The sequence below is a fragment of the Pinus tabuliformis genome, chromosome 7 (genome assembly GCF_031772625.1).
Source record: "Pinus tabuliformis cultivar Carrire ecotype Pingquan chromosome 7, CPIR1, whole genome shotgun sequence".
Lineage (NCBI taxonomy): Eukaryota > Viridiplantae > Streptophyta > Pinopsida > Pinales > Pinaceae > Pinus > Pinus tabuliformis.
The window spans coordinates 1358355246-1358368851 of record NC_142293.1 but is presented as its reverse complement, the minus strand read 5'-3'; the positions used below and the strand labels follow the sequence as shown (position 1 = coordinate 1358368851).

Below are 13606 nucleotides of genomic sequence, written 5' to 3'. Positions count from 1 at the left end.
AAGATAACTTAGCTTTTATTAAACATAGGCAAGAGCCAACCAGGTTCAGGATTTCCATGTACCACCTGACCATAGACATGGTTGAACCAAATATTTCTTTCATCCAATCACCCCTGTGCAATATTCCAAACATGAATGTGGGATCTCATGGATAAACCAATCCAAAAAAAACCAAGGGAATCCAGAGGTTAAACCACCTCCACCCTCACCGAACTGTAATCTCACCAAATTCGGCACCGAGATCACAAATCCAAACCAAGCTTGGAATGCCTCCAGGCTCCATAACTATCTTTGAGGAATCTTCTATCTCCTTGTCTTTCAGGATTTACCGAAATCCACACCAGATCACTATGCCGTAAACCGAGACTCCACCCTCAATATTTACCATGTATCTCACCAAAACTAGTTAATGGATTCCTAGGACTTCAGGAATTTTCCTGAGACCACCTCCGCCCCGGATTCTGAAACCATCCAGTATTTCCAAAGCTCAAAACCAAGAAACAATCCCATCACAACATGGCTATTCGAGAAAATAAAAGTCAAGGTTGAAAGCCATTGTCATAACCTAACAAGACCATGCCACCGACAACCAAAGAACCAAATACCAACATGCAAAGTCATGAATGTCGAAACCAACTAGGAAATCACACATGCAATATGTTACCTGAAATTTTTCCAGCTGAAGTTGCTTGACCTTTCTCTTCCTTTCTTTCTCTTTGCTTTCTTTTCTTTTCCTTTTCCTTCCTTTGCTTTCTTTTCCCTTCCTTGATCCAAATCTAGAATGCTCCAAGAAAAATCGTTGTCGAAAAGTGTGAGAGAGAGAATAATGAGAGAGCTCCAAAACTAAACTGACAAAAGGTACACTAACCAAGCCTAAGAAAAAGCTTGACAACTAATCCTTAGAAGCCTTTTTATCAATGAGGCCTCTATTTTCTTCCATTTCCATTTTTTTCCTTCATTTCCTCCTCACATGCAACCTATGACCTTTCACCTTCCTTTTCTCCTCATTTCCATTATTTTCATAAATAAATCTGCCAAAAATGCCATTTTTCCTTTCCAAAGCCTTTGTCATTGCCTTTGCCAATTTTCTTAGCCATAATAAACTGAAGTGACACCCCATTAGGATGTTTTTCCCAACATTGACCTTGATCTTATATATTTTTACATGGATTTTTAAGATCTAGATTAGATTCTTATTCGTAGGTTTAATTGGCCCATTACCTTGGGGGCAACAGGTAGAGGAGGTGGAATGTTCAATCTTATATTTATCACAAAACTTCGTAAAACGTGTATAAATAAATGTCGAGCCATTATTTTTTATAAGATCTAGATGGATACCAAATTGTGATAGAAATGTTGTTCTCAAGGAATTTAATGACGTTCTCATCCCAGGTATTCTTAAATGAAACAATCTCTTCCCACTTTGTGGAATAATCAATGGAATTTAGGATAAAGATGTTCCCTATAAATGAAGGAGGATTGATTGGTTCGATGAAGTCAATACCCATTTTGAGAATGGGAACCCAAATATAATAGGTTGCGAAGGCATGGCGTGAAATTTCTCTTTACCGACAACTTTTTGACACTCTTTGCAACTTTGCACATATTCATATGAATCTAAAAAGATTATTGGCCAATAATAGTTATAACTCAAAATTCTGTGTGTTGTGGATTTATCCCCAAAGTGACCACCTATATGCATTCCTCCACGAGTGGAACCATGAGACAATGCCAAAATTCCATCAGTGAATTCACCATTGACACAATGTAGTGATCATCTAATGAAAGATCTTTGAAAAACATGTTATTAAGGATTAAATGTTTAGAGGATTCTAAACGCAATCATCTGGCTCTTCTTTTTATCCTATTCGATCATCTTTCTCTTGCCCTGATGATGGATCCCATTTGGGATTCGAAACGTTGGTGTAAAAATTCTATCACTGTGGATTCTCCGGTCAAAAATTCAAAAAGCACAAACCACAGATCTCTGAAATCCGCAATCTTCTTCATTGAGTTTTATCAAGATGACCAAGACATTTTTTATTTTGCAGAGAAAATTTACCTTTCCCATGAAAGATTGGATTTATTTTTTTGAATTAGGGGGAGGGAGGTTCTTGATTTCTTTGACCCTTTTTGAGTCAATTCCAATTCTAGCTTCATATACAATATGTTCAAGAAGCTTACCAGTAGTGACTCCAAATATAGACTTCTTCAAATTGAGAGATATATCGTATCTTCTACACCTAATGAAAACTCTTCTTAAACACTCAAAATGATATTTATGGCACTTTGGGTATACTGTCATATCATTAAGATAGATCTCAATGATATTTTTGATAAGGTCATTGAAGGATAACTGCACAACCCTTTGGAAAGTGGCACCTGTGTTAATCAAGCCAAAAGGCATTTGTTCATAATCGAAAGTGCCACGACGATTGGTAAAAGTAGTTTTTCATTTGTCCACCTTCTTCGCGTGAATCTAGTTATAACCAAAAAATCCATATAAAAGGGGCATCATTTGAGATCCTATCGCTCATTGCAAAATCTTATCCATGTCAAGAAAAGGAAAATTATATTTTACAATTTCCTTATTCAAAGAATGATAGTCTACACATAAGTGTATGTCACCATTCTTTTTCCTAGCAGGGACCAAGCTCGCCACCCATTCTGAATATTTAACTAGAAAAATGATTTGATCCTCAAGAAACTTATCCAAATCTTTTTTAATAGTGGCTTGTAGAGCACGGTTTAACAGTGTTTGCCTTTGCCTAACTGGTTTGGCATCTTTCAAATCCTTATTCAAAGAATGATAGTCTACTAAATATTGTCAAGTTGATCTTAATGATGAATGTTGCATATATATCATTATTTCCAAACTTGGTCCTACATATTCCAATTTTGTATCTACACTTTATGCCCCTAGAGAAGCTCTATGGGATGCATATCAAAAACCTTTTCTTGAATCTTTTTTTGAATATCTAATTAAAGAGATTCATATAGGAGTGATCATCATTGCAGGTACATCTAATAAGGCCATAATGGCCCAACAAAAAGATAAAACCAAGCATCCAAAGATGTAACATCCTCACAATAACAAGCAAAACAAATGCCCTAAACGGTCTCAGATGAATTTTACTCCATTAGTGACAAAAGACCAAAATCAAAGAGTAAGAGGATTGACAAACATTGCAAATATTGTGGGAAAGATGGTCATCTGGGGTCTAAACATTTTAAAAGACAGAGGCCTTGGAAGAAGTAATGAAGCACAACATTAATATCTATTCTTATTATACCACTTCTTCTCATGGAAATGCATTGTCTTCTTCTAGTTTCTCCTTCAATGCAACGTCTACTTCTTCCAATGAGCAGCTTATTGATTCTAGAGCATCTTATCATATGACTAAGGATAAAGTCATTTCTTCCACTCTTAATGTTTGTAACACCAAAGAAATATTTGTTGGCGATGATAGATCTCTTAGTGTTATAGGGTCTGGAATGGTTCAAGTAGATAATGGTCAATTCAATGATGTGTTATGTGTTTCAACTCTTTCCTGCAACCTTATATTAATATATCAAATCACTCATTTAAGTGAAGGTAAAACATAAGAGTTTTCAATAACAAAGTTGTAATTAAGGATTTGAAAGATCATAAGCATGTCTTTGCCACTAGAATAGTTGATGATATTCCCAAGTTGTACAAGTTTGACATGAGTGATTTGGTCATCTAAACTATTGTTCATTACATCAATTCTGTAATCAAAATATTGTGATTGGTCTTCCCTCATTTCTTGTAAAGCTGGTGTTTGCGCTGATTGTCTTCTCAGTAAACATCATCAGGACAATTTTGGAAAACATGCCTCTTAGCCCCTTTGCAACCTTTTCATAATGATTTGTGTGGTTCACTTTCTTCTACTTCTTTCTATGGGTTCAAGTACTTTTTAAATTTCATTGATGACTTCTCCAAACGCACTTGTTCTTGACCTACAAGGCCCTTGTAGAAAAACAATATGAACATCAACTGCAAAGTTAAAAACATATAATATAAATGAATATGTCAACAAATAATTAACAACTTACAACATTGCATAAGGCATTAAATGCAACATACTATTCCATATACACCATAGCAAAATGGTGTTGTTGAAAGAAAGAATTGTACATTAGAGGGAATGGTTAATTTTATGGTTCAATCTTAGAGATTAAGTCTTCATTATTGGATGGGAGTAACTTATTTGTAAATGCCCAAACTTTGGGCCTCATATGGCAGATAACTGAAGCATATTTGGAACCTTGAAAAATAGTCCAAAATGACGAGTAATAGATGAAAACTATTTCATTTCACTTTCATAATTATCAAGCATTTTCGCTGGTTTTTCAAGTGTTGAAAATAATTGGAAATCAAGATGGACTCAACCAGATTTTCGATTATAAAGTTGGAATTGCAGTCTCTTTTTCTCAAAGAATTGCCACCTTGTTAACCATGTCTTTATTGTGAGTATAGCATGAAAAGTTTTAGTTATTCAAATGAAACTATATTTCCTTTGTGAGGTACTTTTAGTTAGTTGAAAAAATCAGTAAACTGTCTATATGGTTGCATCATTCTCTAGTGTAAAGGTTTTAGCATTCTAAAAAATAGTTCAATTATTTAAGGCCAAGGAGAATGCTAGTTCATTAGCATTATATTTTTGTTAGAAGGTACAGATCAGAGCATGGCCTTTAAAACCAAGGAATTTTGCATCAAGTGGATTGACAGTACATTCGAATAAAAAGTAATTTAGCTTCTAATATGATTATTTAGTACAAATAAATTAGTTACCAATTACAAACAATTAAGAGATATTCTTTAATCACATCGACCTGGAAACATGTAGATAATCTCTTTAATAAAGGCAGTAATCCATTACATGCTCATATAACATAAAGCCGTTGCCTGCTCATAGGATATGTTATACCTTTGGCCTGCAAAAGAATATCACTTCTGTGCCAGAGGACATGAAAGCAATACTCAACTCAATAATGTATTCAAGGGTCACTGGGTGGTAGCTTGGTCAGTACAGAGTGTTCTGGCTTATGATCACACTCGAAATCAAGATGAACAAATGCACGCTCAACTTCCGGAAGATTCTCAATCTTAATTTGCAACGTCTCTCCTATTGTGTGAGCGACTTTCAAAGGCAAATCCTCTGGTAACTCTATATCAACCTGTTCCAAAAAAACATCATATCACATCATACATTGCAGACAATTCCTTTCAGAAAATACATTCAAACTTCCTGCAGAGATGTCAGATGAGACCCGAACTGATGCCAAAGATTTTCCTTCAGACATCTTTGAATTATTTTATTATGACAGCAAGCAGTCTCCATACAGAACTTGTTATGCGCATGCAAGACATTAGACTCGAAGCAAATGAGTTAAAAGAAAAACAAAAATATAAAGAGCTCTGAAGGTCAGCATCCCACGTAATTGCAGATGCAAAACAGTGGAATATGGTACAAAACTCAAGCATACTAGTAGGAAATAGTACAGTTGATTTAAAACAGGGGATTTGAGTATCAGCTTATCAGTGAAGAATTCCTGCGCATACCTCTACAAAGTATAAGACACCAAAAGTGTACGCCCGGACTGTATCTACGCGCTGAATTAAAGGATCATGCTTTATAACCAAGTAAGTCAATTTTTGTAACATTTCAGGAGGTGCTGTTTGTCCAACCAGGGATGCTGCAAATAAAAACAGAACAAATTGAATTAATGGAGTAGCACTTTAATAGATTATCTCACAAAATAACTGCAATGTTAACATTATAAACATACATGCATTTAGCATATAGAAATAAATATTGAAGTTGTCGTGTTCCTAACTTTTTAGAACACGTAAGGAAAACTGCAACTTTTAAGGTAGTAGGCTTTGATTTTTAAAATGCAAAATATCTCAACCTTTATTAAAGGCATAAAAGCTAACGATTGGCAATGCAATGTGGCATTATGACATTTTGTGAATTGATCCGGCCATGTGTAGGTCAAAAATGAATACACAGTTGAACTCTGAAAGTTAAAATAGAAATGAAATTCCACAATATCAAATGGTTCCGTCCTTAATATTGGAGCAGAAACACTTATTTTTGTACAAGAACATATTTCATGACTGCAAGCTTTTGGTGATCACCTGCATTTTCAAAAACAGTTGTAGACCAATTAATTATAGTATAAAGAGCCAGAGCAATTGCACCAGCCGGGTCAATCCACCAGAAGAATTTGTCGCCAAGAACAGCTGCAGCTAAACCAACTACATTGGTGACAACATCAAAATAGTGATCCTGCATAGCAAATGCCAGAAGGGAACTTAATGTCTGCTTGCAACAAATAAGACTACAGAAAACAGTATTCCTATTAAAGAAATGACTATGCACAAGCAGGAAGAACCCAAAACCTTTGCATAAGCTCGGACTATCTCACTTCTAGAGGTTCTACAGTACAACCAAAGAGCTAATTTTACTCCAGTTGCGAACAACATAATGCCATATAGCCACTCTAACTGTGAGTTTGACATCTTGGTAGAACCTTTATCTTCCATCAACTGCCTAACAGCTTCAATCAGCACCTGGAATCCTGTGCGTAAAATATTTATCCAAAGTCAGTCAAAAAGAAATGAAACGTAGAGGGAAACCCAACACACATGTAGCAAGAGATTTTTGAAGACCAACCCAATACAAAATCTATAAGATTTAAAAGCATGTTGGTATTTTAAGACATTCCAATAGATGGTCCTGTAAACATAACAAAGTTTAAATATCAATAGTCCATTGGCTGGTGCCTTACATAGTTGGAAGAAAAATTCCCTTCATAATGAGGCCCTGTTCCAATGTAGGAGTCAAGTTCTCCAAATCAGTCATGTTCAAAAAGAGGACAGTTGTTGCTTAAACATAACATTGATCAAGTACCATGTTCCAACTGTTCTTTGGCTAGCGCCTTATATAGCTAGAACCAGAAAATGCCTTCAGAATGAAGCATTGCTCCCAATGTATATGTCAGTCTTCTAAATCAGGCATTGCTCAAAGTATCTTCAGACGAGGAAAGCTGTAAGTCATCTTCTATTTAAGACAGGGTGTGACTATTTCAAAAACATTATTTGTGTCATAATAGGATTTTGCAGATTTGGGGACATGTCTTTAGGCCTAACTTCATATAGATACTGTGAAGGAAACATCTAAATCCTTATGTTTTAGGCACATGTTTGATTTAGATCAGATCAGCTGACAGGAGCAGTTTTATCGATGGGATCCAGTTTGGAGAATTGAGGTATGCAACCTTCTGAGACCAATTTGAGTCCTTAAATGATGTTTCTTGGGGGGTGAAACTTTTCCACTTAAGCATTGGACCCCGTGATGCTATTCTACAATCAGAGACATTTCCAATAGTGCAAGAATCACATAAATCAGAGTTCGGATGCAAAAGTTATGCCTCCCACCTCCCAATAGTTGACTAATCATGATTGACCACAATAAGTTATGCCTCAGAAGTTGACTCATCGTGATTGACCACCATAATTCCAAAGGATGTCACATCATGCCCTGTTACTCATAGAAAAGGGGCCACCCACATGAACACTATGAAGGCGGCTCTAGAAGGGTCAAAATTGTAACTCTAGTTAAGAGTTTAAGGAGTCAAAATAAACCCTAGTTGGCTATCACGCACTGTCATAACCAAGATATGATATAATTGGGCCACTGGGAGAAAAAGGCGTTCCATTCTATTTGCTTGCATTTTGTTCCAAAGTAGAGAAAAGTAGTTGAGTGTGGATAGAGGGAGAGCATAATAGGGGGGGTTTTTGTTCTGTATCAACGCACAAGCCACAAGTCCTAGGCACCAATCATAAGGTATTCATTAATCTATCAGTCACATCGCTTTGTCAGATTTCATTGATGAATTATTAAACTTTTCTACAGGAAATTACAGTCAAATCAAATGGTACACGGCAAACTCACCTAGAGTTGCCATTATGGCAGCAAATACAATAATGCCAACAGGCTGTACCCGTAGTTTCCCAATTGGATACTTGTAGATGTTTATATTCTTCATTGACAGGTGAGTGAACCAGAGAATCCCTCCTGCCATCAGATCTAACAAGGAGTCCAGTGTTGATGCTGCAATAGCTATGGATCCACTCTTAACCGTTGCATAGATCTGCAAAACATTGAAACGCTTTTGTAAGTCCTAGAATTAGCTTACAGTTGAAAAACATTGCTCTCCAGTTTTCTGGGAATTAGCATAATTTTAGAAACTAGAAAAAGTTATATTACTAATCAAGATGCTGATCTTAGAAAGCACAGTCTATTAAATTGTTCAAAATCCAGGCTTCTGAATCCTACTTTCTTTCTAAGAATTGAACTAAGATGTGGTCTGCATTCTGATATACTAGATTTAAGGGCTTGTGTTTATGCTAATTTGATAACAACCCACTTGAAATCTACCAACATTTTCTCCCTCTGCACAAATGTTGCATCCAATTGACCATTCATAAGTTATCTATTAGACATAGGTTATCTATAATGCACTGAACGCTATGGATAATATGCATATTTGTAACTTTGAATAAGGTAATAGCCTGGTGTTCCTTCCAAGTTCCAACATAGTATTCTTTCCGGATCTGTAAACAGGTGCTCCTAAACATCCACAACGGAATTAGTTTGGAAGCCTTCCGACATTCAAGTAACTATGACCTCAGTGTAGATCTAAAGGGAAAACTAATGAAAATGGGATTATTCACTGCCTGCATCCCTTTACCGTTACAGTCCTGCCAATAAATGATTAGCTGCTTCACAGGAAATGTACTTGGATCATAAAGAATGCATTGCTATGGTTTCAATTCGTGGCATATTCCATATCAGAAAGCAGTCAAAAGTGGCTATGGTCGTTCAGCAATATTGCACATTTGCTTCAATGGTATTGACTTTATAATGTCAAATAAACACCCAATCAAATAAGGAAACTCAAGATACAATGGTAACAAATAGCAAATATCTCGTTACCAAAAGTCCCCAATTCATTTGATTTAAAGTTTAAAGTTTAAACATTCTCCAGCTGTGATGTATATGTCAATGCCTTTTAAGGACAAAATATGATGCAAAGAAGTGGCTGAGAACTATATAAATCTGACAACGGTGATGAAAGACATGGAGGCGATAGAGACCATCCGGCAAGGAAGACCATGGAGCTGCACAACAGGGGACGAGTGCATGTGGTGTCTTCATCAAGACAACAGAGGAACAGTCTTATGAAATCCATTGGAATGCTGGACAGGGTTCCAACAACAGAGCTGAGGCCGTGGCATTAGCAGGACTCCTATCTTTTTGTACTTTCCTAGACATCCCGGAGCTACATATATATGGAGACTCAAAGTTAATTACTGATTATGTTCTGTCAAAACACAACATTGAAAATATCCATCTTGCTGGATGGCTGGACAGAATTACTTCTTTATGGAACAACAAGAAGAATTATACTATCTCTCACACAGCCAGATCAAACAATAGCGAAGCTGATGCATTATCCAAACAAGGCCTAAATTCTCCCCAAGGTGTATGGAGAATGCAGATTAAAATGGCAAGTTGCTGCTTTCAGATTCAGGACTTCTGTCTTCCTGACATATAAATCAATAGCTACGGTTTTATATGGTTTGTATTTTCTTACTCTCTGAGATATTTCGGGTCATACACAGCCAGGTATGCACATATATTTCCTCTGCTGTCATTAACACAGTTTTGTCAATAGCTGAGGATCTTATGTTTCTATATCCATCAGAACATTTTGTATATATTACAGACATACATCTCAAATTCTTCCTTTTTGCTGGGTGTGGGGAAATCCGCACATCTGTCTATGTAAAGCCATCTTGTTGAATATACAATATGAATATATATGTTTTTTTTCGTGCTGAAAAAAATGTTTCTATATACCTTACTTTTTAGACCAGAATTTCATGCCTCTTCGTATACGAAGTGCCGGTTAGAGCCCACCATGAAAGCAATTAAGTAAAAGTTATGTTTTGTGTCCTAGTAGTTAAGAAAAGCAAATGCTTCGTAGGTTGCTACAATACAAAAGGATTCATTTAAATCCATTATAGAGGTCATTTTATGTTTGCTGATAACGAACCCCATCTAATGTTACATAAGGTAGGCATGTTCAAACTCCATGCAAGTAAGGTAATCCAATGATTTTTCTTTGTAAGTTTATTATTTGCAATCAAGGCTCTGTGATACGAACAAGGTTAGAAGGTGTTTTTGTATGCATCTTGGAAGTGTAAACTAGAATAGCTATCTACATGCGGATTTTCAACTCAAAGGAAATAAGGGTCCTCTCTTCTCAATATTATGGTAGAATAAGAAAATGTTGAATAGAGAATTCATGAATTTTTTATTTAGTCCTAAACAAGGAATTAGAAAGTGCTTTTGTGTGCCTTTAGAAGCATCAAATGTATCAAACGTCATTTTCTGTTCATTAAAAATTGCACAGAACAACACTTGAATTTAATACAAAGACTCCTGATAAAATGCACTTGCACATAGCCACAATTTTTTCAAAACAAAAGCCGTAATAAAATTGCTAGGGGCAACCCAACACATTAGATTCATAACTTTATTAATGATAACGTTGTAATACATCACCTTAAAAGCCAACAAAAGTACATTGGAAAAATTGGATACATTCACTGCGATATTCACTGCAGATTCATGTTGTAATTCCTGATCATGTTTTTCCTCAAGCCGGTCTTCATTATTACACAATTTATCAACCTCCTCAAACGATTCCAAAGTCGCAACCTGCTTCTCATAGTATTCTTTCTCCCCTACGCAAACAATCAAACAACAGTACAAAGCATGAAAAACAACAGTACAAAGCATGAAAATAAAAACAGTCCCTTAAGAGGCTTAAAAATTGAATACTAAAAAGTGGCAAGGTTGTAGGACAAAAATTTTGATCACCATAATATGCTTTAAGGCATTTAATTATGGTAAGTTCCTAAAGACTCTAATATGTAAATATCTTCTAAGTTCTAACATATGAAGGTTTTCCATATATGCAATGGTTATCCAGTAATTACCGCCATCACAATGGCAATCATATATACCATCCATAAAAGCCTCCCAAATCTAATATTTTTATATTTTTAGAAATATATTAATGCAAAGCCTAATTCACAAGCCCAACAAAAATATTTTGGTTACTTTGTAGCAATTAGGAGAATTTTCGTAACAAATTGCATCCAACAACAAAAATGGCATTAAATATGAAGCTACCAATCGACTACTTAGCAAGTTAGCACACAAGAGAATGATAAAGAGAGTATCAATGAAGAGAACCATATATTCATACCTTCTTGAGAAAGCACATACAACAAAATGATTTTTAAAACAAAAGAAATGTGATAGTTAGCATCTAGCACACAACAAAAATATTCTTAAAACTAAGCAAATGTGGTATTCATCATCTGCCACCAAGAAGGTAGAGTGGTCACTAGTTTTTATTAACACTTTCCACAAATTTTGGGCACTTCTCGAAACCAAGCAAGCAAAACATTCTACCCCATACACGTTGAAATAGTTGTGGAAGAATTATGATACTGCAATCCATTGAAAGATCGGGAATGAATGTCACTTTCTTAAATAAGTTCATTAAATCCTTAATTCACTCCGATAGATGACCCTTTGCTAACATATAAGGCTTCTTCTGTCATTATATATTTTCCTAGATTTGTGTCATAAGGGGCAACTCTAATAATGATTTATTTAGATCCTCGCTGACGTTCTATGTTTCTTTCCTTTCAACAATTTTATTTTCGCTTGTCCTACAGGACCTATAACACCTCTTCCCACCCCATTGCGATCAACTCCCATAGTCGAATCAACTCACTAATGAAAGACACAATGCTAAAGATTTAGTAAAAATATAACAATTTTATTATGTTTTTTTTCATAAAATCTGTCACAAAAGCAATATTCTAAAAAATGTATCAGAAAATACAACTTAAGTGGTAGTTATTAGCGGTCCAAGTGATTTCCAAGCACATCAACACCCCGCTTCCTACTAATTCAGTCCATCGGCATGGAAGTAACTCAGCACTACTCTGACAACTCTCAAAATTTATACAATTTTCTACATTACTTTTGTTGCAGCTACATTTCGTTTATCGCAATCAGTGGAATCGCTAGTTCTTTACACCTCTTCCGCTTGTTTTCTACTTGCTCTGCTGGTTTTCTACCTATTCTGTTTGCTTTTCAGCCCAAAGATGCGAGTATGAGGATCATGTTCCAACCACTCGTGATCAAACATCAATAAACCCTACAACAAGCCCTTCAACAATACCCACTGCAAAAACAACACTGTCCACCTATAGCCATCCACATTGCCCAAAAGTGTTTCAAACCGAACAAAAACGCATACGGACCACCAAATTTCAGACTATAATCTAATCTCAACATCAATCTATGATGAATGGGCATAACCCAAAGGGCTTCCAAACACACTGGAATGTAAACCCAGCCTTATCGTGATATCCTATGACAAAGGAATGTGGCTAGCCTCCTCCCTTTTTTCAGAACGAAAAAAGCAACATTTGTATTCATAATACAGTAAAAACATACATAAATAGAACAATGTTCAAGCGGTACATTGCCAAAGTCATAAGGCAGCATCAGGCTATGTAATAGCATCCTCCTTTTTTACCAACACAGAATCTTTACCAAAAAAACCCAATATCCTAAATCGATAATAGCATAAGCCCAACTTTTCAGATCCAGGCCACAAATCAGAGCGGCTAATGTGATTCTTTATTAAAGCATGATTAAATTCGCATTGTGATATTCTATAAGATAAAATGTCCGAAAGACCACGTAAGACTCAAATAAACATAAACGCAGTTTAACAGCAAATTCCAGTACCAAACCCAAAAATAAACACAGGCAGCCAATGAAAGAAATTGTAATTACCTCTGGTTAGTCGTTGGAACGGAGGCACATCGACTTCATCGTACTTCGATATGTAAAGTCCCGGCAATTGTTTCAAAAGATAATCACGCCTACTCCAGAAAGTGCTCTTATTGTCAGGACTACCTCCGGACTCTATGTCTATCACGTCTTCTATCAGAGGACGAGTAGTGGAGTCCTCCATTTCTCAGTTTCTTCACTCCACGAAACAACAATGGGCGTGGAATCTTATATAGCAAGCACTTATCCTCAATTCTGTAATGAAGATCCCGGCCACCTCTGGTTTTTGTGTTTGGCGGGATATTTCGCTAAATTTTTCTGGAGTTCGATGATCAATCGGTTCCTCTGCCTCACAGATTAAGCTTGTTACAGACAAGGTGCGAAGACGTTGTGACCACAGGCGAAGGCCAGTTTACTTTTGATTTTCTATCCTCCATTTTTGTGTCTTCGGATAAGTTTTCGCATTTATATGATTGAACTTTGGAGCCGACCCCACGTCATGATTTGTCACATTACTTTGATTTGAAATTAAGTTAATGGTCGTTGAGAACTTTATTGCTTTCGGACATCTATTTAAAACTAAATTATAATAAAATTGGAATATAAATTAAATTTTAAATTTC

At 35.9% G+C, this 13606-nt stretch overlaps 1 protein-coding gene across 3 annotated transcripts in view; it reads right to left on the bottom strand.

Annotated features, from left to right (window-relative positions):
* Positions 1 to 4763: 4763 nt before the first annotated feature.
* LOC149252608 (metal tolerance protein 4-like) overlaps positions 4764 to 13606 on the bottom strand; it is a 35943-nt gene continuing 27100 nt past the window's right edge. For 2 of the 3 annotated variants that reach the window (XM_089459751.1, XM_089459752.1), the window contains exons 3-8: positions 10665 to 10846; positions 7986 to 8184; positions 6431 to 6609; positions 6167 to 6317; positions 5588 to 5721; positions 4764 to 5202 (exon numbers count right to left, since the gene is read on the bottom strand). In XM_089459751.1, coding sequence (XP_089315877.1) covers positions 5023 to 5202; positions 5588 to 5721; positions 6167 to 6317; positions 6431 to 6609; positions 7986 to 8184; positions 10665 to 10846 — 1025 coding nt within the window. In that variant the 3' untranslated portion in view covers positions 4764 to 5022. Of the gene's footprint in view, positions 5203 to 5587; positions 5722 to 6166; positions 6318 to 6430; positions 6610 to 7985; positions 8185 to 10664; positions 10847 to 12986; positions 13412 to 13606 lie in introns of those variants that run through there. The other variant, XM_089459753.1, reaches the window with a different exon arrangement.